The 13265-nt window shown below is 37.7% G+C and overlaps 1 protein-coding gene across 1 annotated transcript in view; it reads left to right on the forward strand.

Annotated features, from left to right (window-relative positions):
* The window catches only part of NELL2 (neural EGFL like 2), a 159692-nt gene that overhangs the window by 75805 nt on the left and 70622 nt on the right, over positions 1-13265 (forward strand). The window contains exon 13 of the mRNA XM_062020434.1: positions 9723-9848. Within this exon, the coding sequence (XP_061876418.1) occupies positions 9723-9848 (126 nt within the window). The remainder of the gene's footprint in view (positions 1-9722; positions 9849-13265) is intronic.

Raw genomic sequence — 13265 nt, forward strand, 5'->3', positions numbered from 1 at the left:
AGTAAAATCTATTGTTAATCTTACTGTTAATCCTGTTGTTTTTAACAATTAGATTACAAAAAATAAAGCAGATTTAGAGAATGAATCTGATTTCTACAGATTGTGGTGAAGAGATCTTGCAAAATATACATATAATAACCAAATTGAAGTAGAATACCTGTTGTATTATATTGTCCAAGCACAGTAAGCAACAACACATTTTTTTCTTTAAGTGAGTGGAATATTGAGAAGAGTGTAAGTAAAACAGAGACCTCTGTAATGTAAACCCCAGAGTACTGAAATATATTCTAGTCAGTCCTCTGGTTCTTTAATAACCAGTACTGGGCTATTTGCTAGCTTTGCTGTCTTCATGGTGTGCACCATATTTTTGAGGTAACAGTCCTACTTGGGAGCTCTTCAGTACTGTCAGTTTTGTGAATATAGAAGGCTTCTCCCTTCATATATAAATTCTTTTTTGTAAGTGAGATATAGCAATAGTATCATGTATAGGTGGGAAATAAAGACTTTAATCTTTATCAGCTGTCAGTGTTGGAATCATTACCTTTTCATTTTGGGTTGGTTGGAAAACTAATCAAGCAGAAAGAAAAATTTTCACTCCAGGAGGGCAGAATGTTATTTCTGAATCTCTATTAAAAAGTAATTAAACAGTATTAATATTAAACCCAAACATTAACACCTTTAATGTATTATCAATTATTAATATTTTTCTCAGACAGGCAGTAAATGTCATCTTATTTCCAACATGGTGTTACTGAGAAACCTAAATGTTAAGAATTAGTAGGCAAGTTCCAATGTGTCAGTGTGCCAAATCCTTCTTGTCTGTCATAGCTCTTATTAAGGAAGACAATAAAGCATATTCCTTACTTCAAGTGTTCTAGTGGTACCCTGGATTCCAGTTCATAAAATGTGATACATACTGGGGTGCTTCAGGCAGTGGGACAGCTGTACATGTACACAGTTTGTATGTGTACAAATCACACAGTATGATTCAGTCTTATTTGATTTTAATCCTATGGGAAGTATGTTCAGACTGATTCAATCATCCACCCATAGCCAGGACTGACAGTGATGTTACCATAATAAAAAAAAGCTCAAACTAATTACATAAAGGGAGTTTCTTGAAAACTCTTTTTAAAGTCCTCTGTGCTACCACTGCCTGGTAAGAAGATGTTTTATTGTACTGTACTTTTTCCACTAGCAATAAAAGCATTTATTGCATTTTGGTTTTAAATGAGAAATTAAGGTGAAAGTTTTCATACAAATTGCTTAAATTTGCTCTCTCAAAGCAAAATACAAAAGAAATGGAAATCTTAATTTTGTTCTTGTTTTCCTTTTTCTCCAATTTTCACTAGCAGCTGGGAGGTGATTATTGAGAGAATTAGATACTATCACTGTGCTGAAAAGTACCCTCAGCCAGCTGGCTGGTTTTCTTTTGCAACTTTTGAAACCTCAGGCTAAAAGTGCAACAAGTCTTATCATCCCTAGAGGCTGGATTCCCAAGAGCAATAACAAAGACACACAAATGCCCAGTTTTAAACCAAACAGAATCAAAAAAAAATATTCTTTCACAAAGAGTACAGAGCAGTCACAGTGATTGTATCTGTTATAGTACTCTGACTAGTGTGGCACTGTTTGTGAGACAGCCTAGTTATGATATCCCCACTTGCTTCTGTATAACAGGCTGGATAGCTCAGATATCTCACAGGAATGTGCTGCATGCCTTGGAGCCTACACAAACCCTAAGCACAGTCTAACCCACTCACAGGAGTCTTACCACAGCTTACATGTACTGTCCTGTTACACGTGCATCTCTTTTCTGATGAGGAGTTTTAAAATACACACATGCAGTACAATCTGTTTTGTCTCTTCCTGAGAAGAATCTGATATATCTTTGTAGATGCTCCTAATTTCCCTTTTAAAATGGGGGAAAACAAAAACAATAACAGTGGCAAGTATTTCTAAATTCTTGCCGTTCACAGTTTAAAATGATGAGAAGCTGTCATACTTCAAAAACCCTTATTTTGCAATTCAAATTTAAAGACCTATTTCTAACCGAGTGCAGTGCTGAAGGGGGATGGATCATGAGCTGGAGTCTCAGTAAGTTGTTCTAATTTTTGGAGTTAATCGTATACAGCATCCTTTTTATTCCCAATATGCAGCTACATCAGACCAGTTATTTGATGCCTAAAGAAAGGCCTCCCAGGATGCTTTCATGTCTGACATATAACTATATATAATTGCTTGTTTTATCATGTATACACTACCATATGAATTAATTATGAGATATTAAATAGTAAGAAGATGCAGTTGCCAAGCAAAACATTACATGGTGGCAGGCAATATTTGTTTTAAAAAATATCCTGAGTGACATATATTTTTAAACTACGTGATGTATGTGGAGTCCAGTGATGTTTTTATGAGACTGAGATGAAGATTTCATTTTCTTCCAAGAGTCTCGCTTGCATGAGTAGCTGTTGAACAATATCTCCTGCTGCATGTTTAACAAGGACAGTTTTATCTCAACAGTCTGTCTTCCAAAAACTGGGGCAAGTTGAAATAAAAACAACTCTTTGTACTGTTAAAAAAGATACTTCTGAAATGTTGTAATGTTTTATTGTGTCCTTTCAAAGCTATATAGAGCTTCCGACAAGGAATGTAGACCTTAAGTGACTTTGCTTTCATTGTAAAAGTATTTTCTTTCCTAATAGCCCCCTCTGAGGTTGCAGGAGATGGACAGAAAAATCATGAACTTAAGCAAAGGTCAGAGATTTAAAACAATACACAGAGAAATATGTGTACAGTGTGTGTATGTGTTATCTATGCAGTTTGGTTATGGGCAAAGAAGGAAACATCTTGTATGAAGATCCAATAATTAGAATTTATTTTCAGTCTAATTGATGCTTTAGCAGTCTAGTCAAGATATAACAACTTCTTATTAGTTCAATTACAACCGTGCTAACACTTATAATCCAACTCACCCAGATTCTCTTTAAGTCCATTAATAATTCAGCAAAAGTCAATAGACAAAGTAGCTGCCTATTTCCTCCTACTCGCCCTGTGCATTGTCACAGTGAGTTGTTGGTGGCCCAAGTCATTTGCTGGGATCAGCATGGTGGGGTTGGTTGAAGGTTGCTTTATTTTTCTTTATGGTCTTTGTGTATTCTTGACGTAATTTTTGTATGTTTTAACTCAACACATGGGTATGTTCTTGTAATTGGCTCACAGGGTTAATTATATCATAATCATTTAGATTTTAGTGTTTTTCTCTTTTTGGGGGAGGACAGACACACAACTTCAGAAAGGCAGGCAAAAATAATTATCATTAAAAAAAAAACCCACACAGGAAAAAACCCTCAGTTTCAGAGGCAGATCTTATATGTGTGAGCACCTTGGTAATTTTTTTGTTGAAACTAGGCCTTTTACAGTCTACTTGTAACACGAAACCACACAGGGATATATATATATATGGAAAATAGATGTAAAAGATGTCATTACTCACATCTGCTCTATATGTTAACTATGGTGGTGCAGTCAGCTGGGAGAAACAACGCAAGGGACTGAAAAAATATAAAATTTTGATTGAGGTTGATGTTAGTGTCGTGTTGTGGCATATGTCAGTTGGAAATACCGCTGCACTGGATTTGATAGAGCAAAGTAGAAGTGCAGTGGTCAGTTTGTGACTGATTGAAGTAATAGGAGTAGTTAAACCATAGACTTACCTGGTGGTGGAGAGCCTAGAAATAATGGTGGGAGGAGAAGCTGTGCCAGAGCACTGAGATATACTGTCCTCTTAGACAGCAAGTGAGAAAGAGTATAGGTATAGGAGAACAGTGTTGTGGAAACCAAAGCATGTGAAATACTGAAACCAGGTTATATCTGAAAGTGAAGGGAGTCTGAAGAGGATAGGGGCTTGGAAATATAGCTGGGGAAGTGGTAGAGACCCTGCTACGAGCATTTTTATTGTAGCAATGGACTTGGAAGCTTTAATATACTGAACACTTGAGCAATTGGAAAGAAAAACTTTGAGGATGAGTTAGTGTGTTTGATGGTGAAAGGAAAAACAGACAGTACTTTCAAAGATGGGTAAACTAGTGGGAGCTTGCTTCAAAGTTATGGAAGTTATTGTCTCTTCTTTTCGTTTTAAGGAGCAGGGATTGGTGAGGGGATGGGTTGAATACAGGAGGAGACAAGGTGAGCGAGGTCTGGAGACAGGACCAAACTTACTCAGGTAGAAAGTGGATGAGGAAGACAATGTCAGAGGTAGAACATCAGAGAAATGGACTACTGCCAGTAGAGGAAAGACAAAGGATAGAACTTTTATTCCTTTGTGACCCTGTCCAGGATTCAGGACAAGCTGTGTTGTTTTTAAATCTATATTTACTTTTTTCAACGGTACTGGTGCTGTGATTGGTCACTGTTCATTCTCCTCTTTTGTATTTTGGTGAATAACATCTGCTGATTTGTGATGACCTTTTCCTAGGTCAAGAACTGGATAAGAAAGTCTAAACCTTTTCCTGAGTAACAATTTCTGTAGGAGCAAGGTCAATAGTGATAAAAATAAGGACCTGAAGGCCTGTTATGGTGACCATTGTTACTGTCATCCATCCTTGGGATTCTCAGTAGAGAGGCCCAAGATTTGCAGAATGGTGATGATACCCTTGCTCTTACCAGTGGAGCCCTCAGGTCAGGATGGAGGTTTGCTGATGAAGTTGTGTGGGAGAAGTGGAAAAGCATTGCTCTCTTCACCCAGTAAATGTGGGATTTTTTTAATTTATGGACTGTGAACACAGAACATTTCATTAACAAAGAAAAATGGGGTTTTGATCATTTTGTTTTAAAATTGGAGATCTAATATACAGTATTCAGGGAAATTTTTGATGCACTTATTAAATAAATTTTTATAAATAAAAATGTCCCTGTTTGCTCTCTTCCTTTGGTGCTCAATATTATTTGTTGCAAAAATCCTGCAAAATCATCTCCCTGCCCGCCTCTGTAAGTGTGACCATGGAGATGACTGTTGCTAGATACCATTGAGTTTTAAAGGAAATGGCTAGAGGCAGGACAGTATCCCTAAAGGATCCTCAGTGCTGGAAATAGGCTCTTTTCTACAGCCCAGATTTACTGTCTTAGTACCAGACTCATTTATTCTGATAGGCTTTTGTGGTGGATAAAGGCAGTGATGGATAGTGAGGCCTAAGGAGAGGCTTTGTTTGTTAGTGTGAGGCTTTGGTCAACAATGATTTATACATTGCTTTTCTTATTAATGGGATTGTTAAACATAAGTGGGAATTTCACCCTGGGGAAGCAGACTCATTAGGGTGCAGGAGGAAGTGATACAGGAAAACTACCTGGGTTATATATTTTGCATAAATTTTGGAGTGCCTGGGAAGCATTTCTTTTGTTTATTTTGTTTGATGTTTTTGAAAGTAGAAATAAATCATTGAAGTGTAGATTCCAAACACTTTTGCACTAACCAATTTTCCCAGAGATGCCTCTTTTATCTGTTCCACAGGGAACAGACCAAGTTGAGATCTCCATGACTACATTGTTGTCAGTACATCACAGCTGGTGGCTCAGTATCACATCACAGACTTCAAGCACACAAGTCTTTGTTGTTAAATGTGTATAGCAATTGGAGTGGTGCAGTCATGCTATTGAACTGACTTTAGCATCTTATTGGCTAAACAGTAAGACATTAATGTGCATTAATATGCTAACTAGGCTTGTTGGCAGGGGAAAATTAAGATAAATGTTGTAGGCTTTCTTAGGTATTGAAATTCATCAGGTTTTCTGTTGTACTTAGTGGGTTTGTATCTAAAGGTGAATAAAAGGCTCCATCAGCATTACCACCAGTAAGCACAATGGAAACAACTTTCATAGCTTTGAAAGAGAACAGATGTTGGGCTCTTTCCATATCCCAGTTCAGTCTTCCTTGATCTGAGGTTCTTCTCCCTCTCTACTCTGCCCTGGTGAGGCCTCATCTGGAGTCCTGTGTCCAGTTCTGGGCTCCTCAGCTAAAGAGGGACAGGGAAGTGCTGGAGAGAATCCAGTGCAGGGCCACCAAGATGATCAGGGTAATGGAACATCTTTCATACGAGGAAAGGCTGAGGGAACTGGGGCTGTTTAGTCTGGAGAAGAGGAGACTGAGGGGAGATCTTATTAACTTTTACAAATATCTAAAGGGTGGGTGTCAGGAGGTTGGGACATCCCTCTTTTCTGTAGTAGATAGTAACAGGACAAGGGGTAATGGGATAAAACTGGAACACAAAAAGTTCCACTTAAACATAAGAAAAAACTATTTCACTGTGAGGGTGAGGGAGCCCTGGCACAGGCTGCCCAGAGAGGTTGTGGAGTCTCCTTCCTTGGAGGTCTTCAAGACCTGCCTGGACATGTTCCTATGCGACCTGATCTAGGTGAACCTGCTTCTGCAGGGGGGTTGGACTAGATGATCTCTAAAGGTCCCTTCCAACCCTACCATTCTATGATTCTATGAATGGAATTACATGTATTTGCCTCGTGAGTCTATTTGACTATTTGTCATTTGTGACTATTTACCATTTGTGTATTAATTATCTTTTGATTCCTGTGGCCATGTAATTTAGGCCTAGGGCTGTAAACTGCTTGTAAAAGGAGCTTCTTATCAGCCATGCATCCATGTGTAAAGCAGTGGAGTTTTTATACTTGATTACAGGTCTTATGGTGCCAGTGTGTTATACAGTATTGTGATAGTAGCACATCACTTTAGAAAACCTCCACAGAATGCAAAGGAAACAGAGAGCTCAGTGGGAGTGTTGTTTTCCAGTGACCATTTAAAAAATGCAGACAATATCTTTGCAAATCAGTTTGGAAAAAAAATAATCAATCCAAAATTAACACTAGGATTTGTTGTTTGTTGTTTGCTTGGTTGGGTTTGGGGTTTTTTTTGTAACAATTGAACAAGCAAGGTTTTGAAATAAAGGCAATTATAAACAAAACTTATTATATGGTTTGCTGGCAAAATGAAAGCTTTTATTTAGAATGCTTCTAAAATTGGAGATTTGTATCAAAATAGTTCTGGCTTTAAATTTTTCACTGCACAATGAAGACCATTAGTGTTTTGGGCCTCCTGTGGCTATTTACGTGCCAAAGCAATCATTAATATAGTTTTCAGAAAGTTCTATTTAATGCCTTTGAGACTTTGTATCTTTAAGTGGAATTTTTTTAGGCTGCCAAAACTGGCTCCTAGGCAGTGTGTTGATGCCAAGAACATAAGGCCTCTAATTATTTGAAGACTGATGTTGTTACTTAAATACAAATCAACTCCATTAACTTAATATAGAGTTGTGAACTGGAATTATGAAAGACACAAGTTGCATCATTTGTAGTAGCAGCTGAGGCATGTGTTGTAACTGCTGGCTGTATTTGTAAACTGCGTATTTATTTTTTCTGCAGAACATCTGTACATCAGGAGATCTGTGCCATTTTTCACTTTCCATGCAGAAGTTGCTGCCGCTGTGGTTGTCTCATGAGAGCTTCACTTTTCTTTCCTTTTTTCTTTTTTTGCTTTAAGTTCTGGTTTTGTCTGGGATACAGTTCATTTTTTTTCTTTGTAGTTGGTACAGTGCTGTGTTTTTTATTTAGTGTGAAAATAACGTTGATAACACACTGATGTTTTAGTTGTTGATAAGTAGTGCTTATCCTAAGTGAAACAATTTTCAGTTTCCCAGACTGCCAGCAAGTGGGTGTGCAAGAAGCTGTGAGGGAGCATGGCCAGGACAGCTGACTCGAACTAGCCAAAGGGCTATTCCATATCATAAAATGTCCTGCTCACTGTATGAACTGGGAGGAGTTGTCAAGGAGGAAGCAATCACTACTTTGGGTCTGGCTGAGCATCTATCAGCAGATATTGAGAAACAGCATTGTGCAGCTCTTGTCTTCCTTGGGTTTTGTTTCTCTTTTTGATATATTCCTTGTCATTACAATTATTATTATTACAGTCTATATGATTATTACTGTTAATACTATAATATTTAAGTTAATTTTAGTTATTAAACTGTTCTTATCCCAGCCCACATTTTCCAACTGAAGCATGTGCAATTCTTAGAAACTGAATTTGTGCAAAGTAGGCTGGGGTCACTACCCTGTGCATTTGCAGTGGACACCTTCATGGTTTGTAGCCAACTAGTCCCAACTTCTCTGGCAGAATCCAGCAGAACAGTTGCACTGGGCAGAGGAACTGGAGAAAACAGATGTTTTTTTCAAAACTGAATGTAATTAGGAAATGACTACAGAAACACTGATATTAAGTGTGTCATATTGTTGGGTACTGGAAGTCAAATTTTCTTCTGGGAGTGTAAAGGGGAAAAAAAGGCAAAAAGTGAGTGCAGTTGGTAAGTAACTTAATTTAAAGAAGTGAGAAAGAGAAGAATAATTGAGAGAGAAAGTTTAGAAGTAAAGTTTGGGAATTAACATGGTTGACATTTAGGATACATCATTAAAAAGTGAACCTTGATTTGAGTTTACATATCCAGTCCATTATTTTGAACTGTCGTCAAAACTCTGGAATACAACACTATTTTCCATCCAGAGATTATATTTTCAGCTCTAAAAGATGTAAACATCACTGAAAAGAAGGAGGAAAAAAAAATGATGAGCAGGGAAATAAACAAGCCAACAATCCACCCTTTTGAGTTCTAACATACTTTTGTAGCAAGGTTCAGTGGCACATTGCATGACAATATAAGTAGGTTCAGATTATCTCATTAATAGTGTCTTTATCATTAGTGTTACAAGGACAGTGTGCTACTAAGCACTTCCAAATTAATACAGCTTTTCTTCTTTGCGGCATAATAATAGTGTGCAGAAGAGGTTTTTGTTGTTGTCATTTGTGGTACGTTCTCTGTCGTACCATTGAAGTATAACCCCCTACAAGAAATACGTCTAATTTTGCAGCCCAAGGGAGTACCAAAACCAATAGGGTTTTGAAGTCTATGCCTACAGTGATTTATGTCTAGATTTGCTCTAGGACTTTATGCTGCATCAGATATTCCAGCCCAACAAGTATTTTATCAAGCTGGGATTTTCTTCTGTCAGAGCAAGTTATTGTATAAATCAGATTTTTTTGGGTTCCTTTCAGATATAGTCTGTGTATATGTATGTATATACATAAGTATGTATATATGTATAGATATAGATATATATGTTTATATATATATTAAAATTTCTGATTTACTACTTTATAGCTCTAAGAGAAATTTCCAATAAGTTCCAGTGTCTTTTCAGATCTCACTATGTTCCTTACAGTTTCTTCCCAAAAAACAATACCTATTAGATCAAAGGCATATAGTAATGTGCTTGTATACTGATGTACACTGATGACTGCAATGAGATTGCAGTGCTGAGGCAGTTGGTCTGCTGTTTAGGACCCCAGTTATTTTATTTTTTTCTCAGTTAAGTCATAGGAATAACATCATAGGCACTTCAAAAGGAAAGATGTGAGCTGGTGTAATATTCTTTGTAACTCCGCTAACAGCTGTTCACAGAAAGCTCATGCTGCTTCTCTTGTTTGAACACTTCTAGCAGTGTTTTTTAAAGGAGAAAGGCAAAAAACTTTTCCAAATGCCTTGCTGGTCAAGTAACTTTTTAGTCTAACCCACTACTGATGGAAATGGATAGTGGTGTATCAAGAGATTGCAAAGAATGCTGCTGAATTGGACTTGTGTTCCTCTTTGCCTTATTCACAGATATTGATGAGTGTGCTGAAGGACGGCATTACTGTCGTGAGAATACTATGTGCGTAAATACACCAGGATCCTTCATGTGCATCTGCAAAACAGGATATATACGCATTGATGATTATTCGTGTACAGGTAAGAGCTGCATTTTTGTGAAAGAAAATAAGAGGATGGTGGTATTTTGGAGCACTGATATGATTCTTCTGAAGTTAATGTTTGTTAGAGTCACAGAATGTCTACGTGAAATGTTAAATAGAATAAACACCAAAGTAATTAAAGGGTACAGTGCAGAAAAGCTAATGTGTTTTGCAGATTATGTGTATGTTGCCTCATTTGCCTGAACTTGTAAGGCAGTCTGGATTGTCTCATAAGTCTGCATGGCTTTGGATGCTGATGAAAAAGGTGACGGGTGGAGGCTGAAGGGAAACATAAGAGAGCAAAACCGGTGCTATGGGTTACTTGGTTTCCATGTGGCATACCAGTACAACTTCACTTGAGTATAATGACTCTTCTGTAAACTTTTAAATTAATTAAATTTACTGTATGTTAAAAGTGGCTATTTACTCTTTTGGAATTTGCCTGATCAAGGAGGTTCCCCAGCTGAACCATGAGTTCAGAGAGGAGGAGCTTTGCATGCCTTGAGCCACAGGACGACATAGACAGTGTTATCTCTGTGTCTTCCCTTTTTGCTCTACTACCAGTGGATACTCTAGAGAAGGTGCTGGGTTCATACTGACTTTGTCTCCTAGTCTTTTACTGCAAGGTATTATATGATTATGGAATGAATGGTGAACATTTAAAACAGCCTTCACTATCAGAACCAGGCTGACTGCAAATATTCCTGGGAAGAGTACGTTTCTTCCTACTAGGCAGATAAAGTAAATATGAATCAAGGATATGGCACATTCAGTGAAGAAAAGCATATATGAACAAATGTATTTGTATCACTATTTTGTGTGCACAGGGGAATGCATTAACCCTTTCTATAAGAGGATATATTTGTTCAGTAAAACTTTCTTGGAGTTCATATTATTTAACAGTAATGCTGTCAATAAATAGATGAAAGTATTCAGAATGGGATGACAGCACCGTGAAGTTAATTCCTAAACTTATTTAATCCTGTCCATTGCGTCTTGGCATTGTTGAGTATCAATGATATGACTTATTACAAAACCAGCTTCTTCATAAACTGGCATCACTTCCTTGCCCAAACATGCACAGCACTCAGGGACATGGATTTGAAACCACATACGTGTGATTTTTGTGCATACTTTCTTACCTGTACTTGCTGTTCCTCTCACACACACTGGCAAGCACTACTTTACTGCAATAAGCCCAGTTCTGGGAGGACCAAGTTGTAGACCGCTTGCAGCAGGTCCTTTCTGAAGCAACCAGTATGGATCTGATCACTCTCTCACATTTCCCACACTCTCAGCTGAGTAAAATAATTGTTTCATTACCTACTGAGTGTGAATGTTGGAATTTTGTTTATGACTGACTTTATATAAATCACTGTGATTCTTTTTCTGCTTTGCTTCCTTAATTTGTTGTTCTGCTTGGATTCTACCAATGGTAAACCATCACACACAGTTCACAGGGACATTCATAAATACATATACAAATATAATAAAGGTGTTTCTCGTTACGCTGCACATTTCTTTCCTCATATTTGCTGAAATGTTCTGTTGTAAAATTCAGTGTAGTTCAAGGGCTTTGGACAGTCAAGCTGGTGAAAACTTACTGGAAGTCCATTACAGATCTCATATTCCAAACTAATTTTGGGTCCACATTTGGAAATGAGAGTTTCCTGTGAAATCAGCTTGATGGGTGACAAATTATTTTTTTCCCACTTTTCCCTTGATAGAGCTGGGAAAAGTTAATGCAAAAGAAAGTGAAGTAGATGAAATAATTTTGTAACATTTCAAATCTGAAGACTCACTAGGTCAGATAAGCTATAAGTTACACAATGATTTTATGTCTGTGCAATGCCACTTGATGTCATTTGGGATCTAGAGTTTTTCTGGAGTTAAATTATAGTGAAATTTGGATACTGAGAGGTAGCCATGAGGATACTGTGCGTACTGGGTGGTAGAATTTCCACAAACGGCAACCTAATGTCATTAAGTGTATATGGCGCAAAATAGCGACCCTTTTCTGGTACCAAAGCACCTCTGGTAATGGCACAGCTCAATTGCTCAAGTATGTAGACTCATGAGATTCTTGCATGACATTCTACCAAACAACAAAGTGAGTGAAAGGTTAGTTATATTATAAAAATGGAGAGAACCACAGGATACAAATCATGTGCTTTGATCAGTAAATGTCATTTTCTGCTTGTTTTAATCTATTGGAGTGATACTGAGAGTATTTACATTATAGCACTATATTAAAGCAAGTGGCAAGTGTTTATATTTGCACATGAGACTGCTATACGTTTTTCACCCATCCATGTATTCTTTCCTCATTTCTGGTTTTGCCATGTATTACAGCTCCTGATTTTGGAGATTTTCATGTGTACCCAGATATAAATCAAAGAGGTAAAGTGAACACAAGTAGGGAAGGTATGTTCCTGTGGCTTTGACACGGAATGCATAGTAGTTCTAAACTTCTACATTGTTTTGCAGTGTCCCTCGCAAAGAAGCTCTGTTCTGAGATCCATCAAAAGCTAGACTGCTGAAAGATGGGCATGTTAATAAATCCATGCAAAACAACAGTAGTGTCATGGTTTAACCTCAGCCAGCAACTAAGCACCACACACGAGCTTGCTCACGCCTCCTCCTCCTGTAAGACAGAGAGGACAATTGGAAAAAGAATACAAAAATCATAGGTTGAGATAAGAACAATGTAGTAACTAAAGCAAAACATAGCACTAATAAGAATAAAATACAATAATAATGATTGTAATGAAAAATATAATAAAAAGAAAGAAAACCCAAGACAGACAAGTGCTGCCCAGTGCAATTGCTCAATACCTGCTGACTGATGCCCGAGCAGTGATCCACCCCTCCCCACCAACTCCCCCCAGTTTATATACTGGGCATGACAACCTATGGTATGGAGTTGCCCTGTGGCTAGTTTGGGTCAGCTGTCCTGGCCATGCTCCCTCCCAGCTCCTTATGCACACCCAGCCTCCTTGCTGGCAGGACAGGGTGAGAAGCAAAAAAAGCCCTGACACTGTGCAAGCACTGCTCAAACATTTCTATACTATCAATGCTGTTTTCAGCACAAATCCAACGCATAACCCTGTACCAGCTACTAGGAAGAAAATGAACTCTATCCCAGCTGAAACCAGGACAAGTGGGAAGGCATATATGATGTTAATGACAGTACATTTGCTATTCAGTAGACAGATTTCATCTAGGCTGTTATGCCTGGGTATAGCTGACTCTTCATGAGCATGATTTTCTCTTACAGCATACTACAGTATTTTAAAGCAAGAAGTTTACAGGAAAACCTCATTATACCTCCCTTTATTGTCTCTGGTTTGTTTGTTTGTTTTTAATTTAAGTGAAGTCTAAATGACATTCAGCTCTACAAATCTAAGACTTGAGA

This window comes from Colius striatus, chromosome 1, assembly GCF_028858725.1.
Source record: "Colius striatus isolate bColStr4 chromosome 1, bColStr4.1.hap1, whole genome shotgun sequence".
Taxonomy (NCBI): Eukaryota; Metazoa; Chordata; class Aves; order Coliiformes; family Coliidae; genus Colius; species Colius striatus.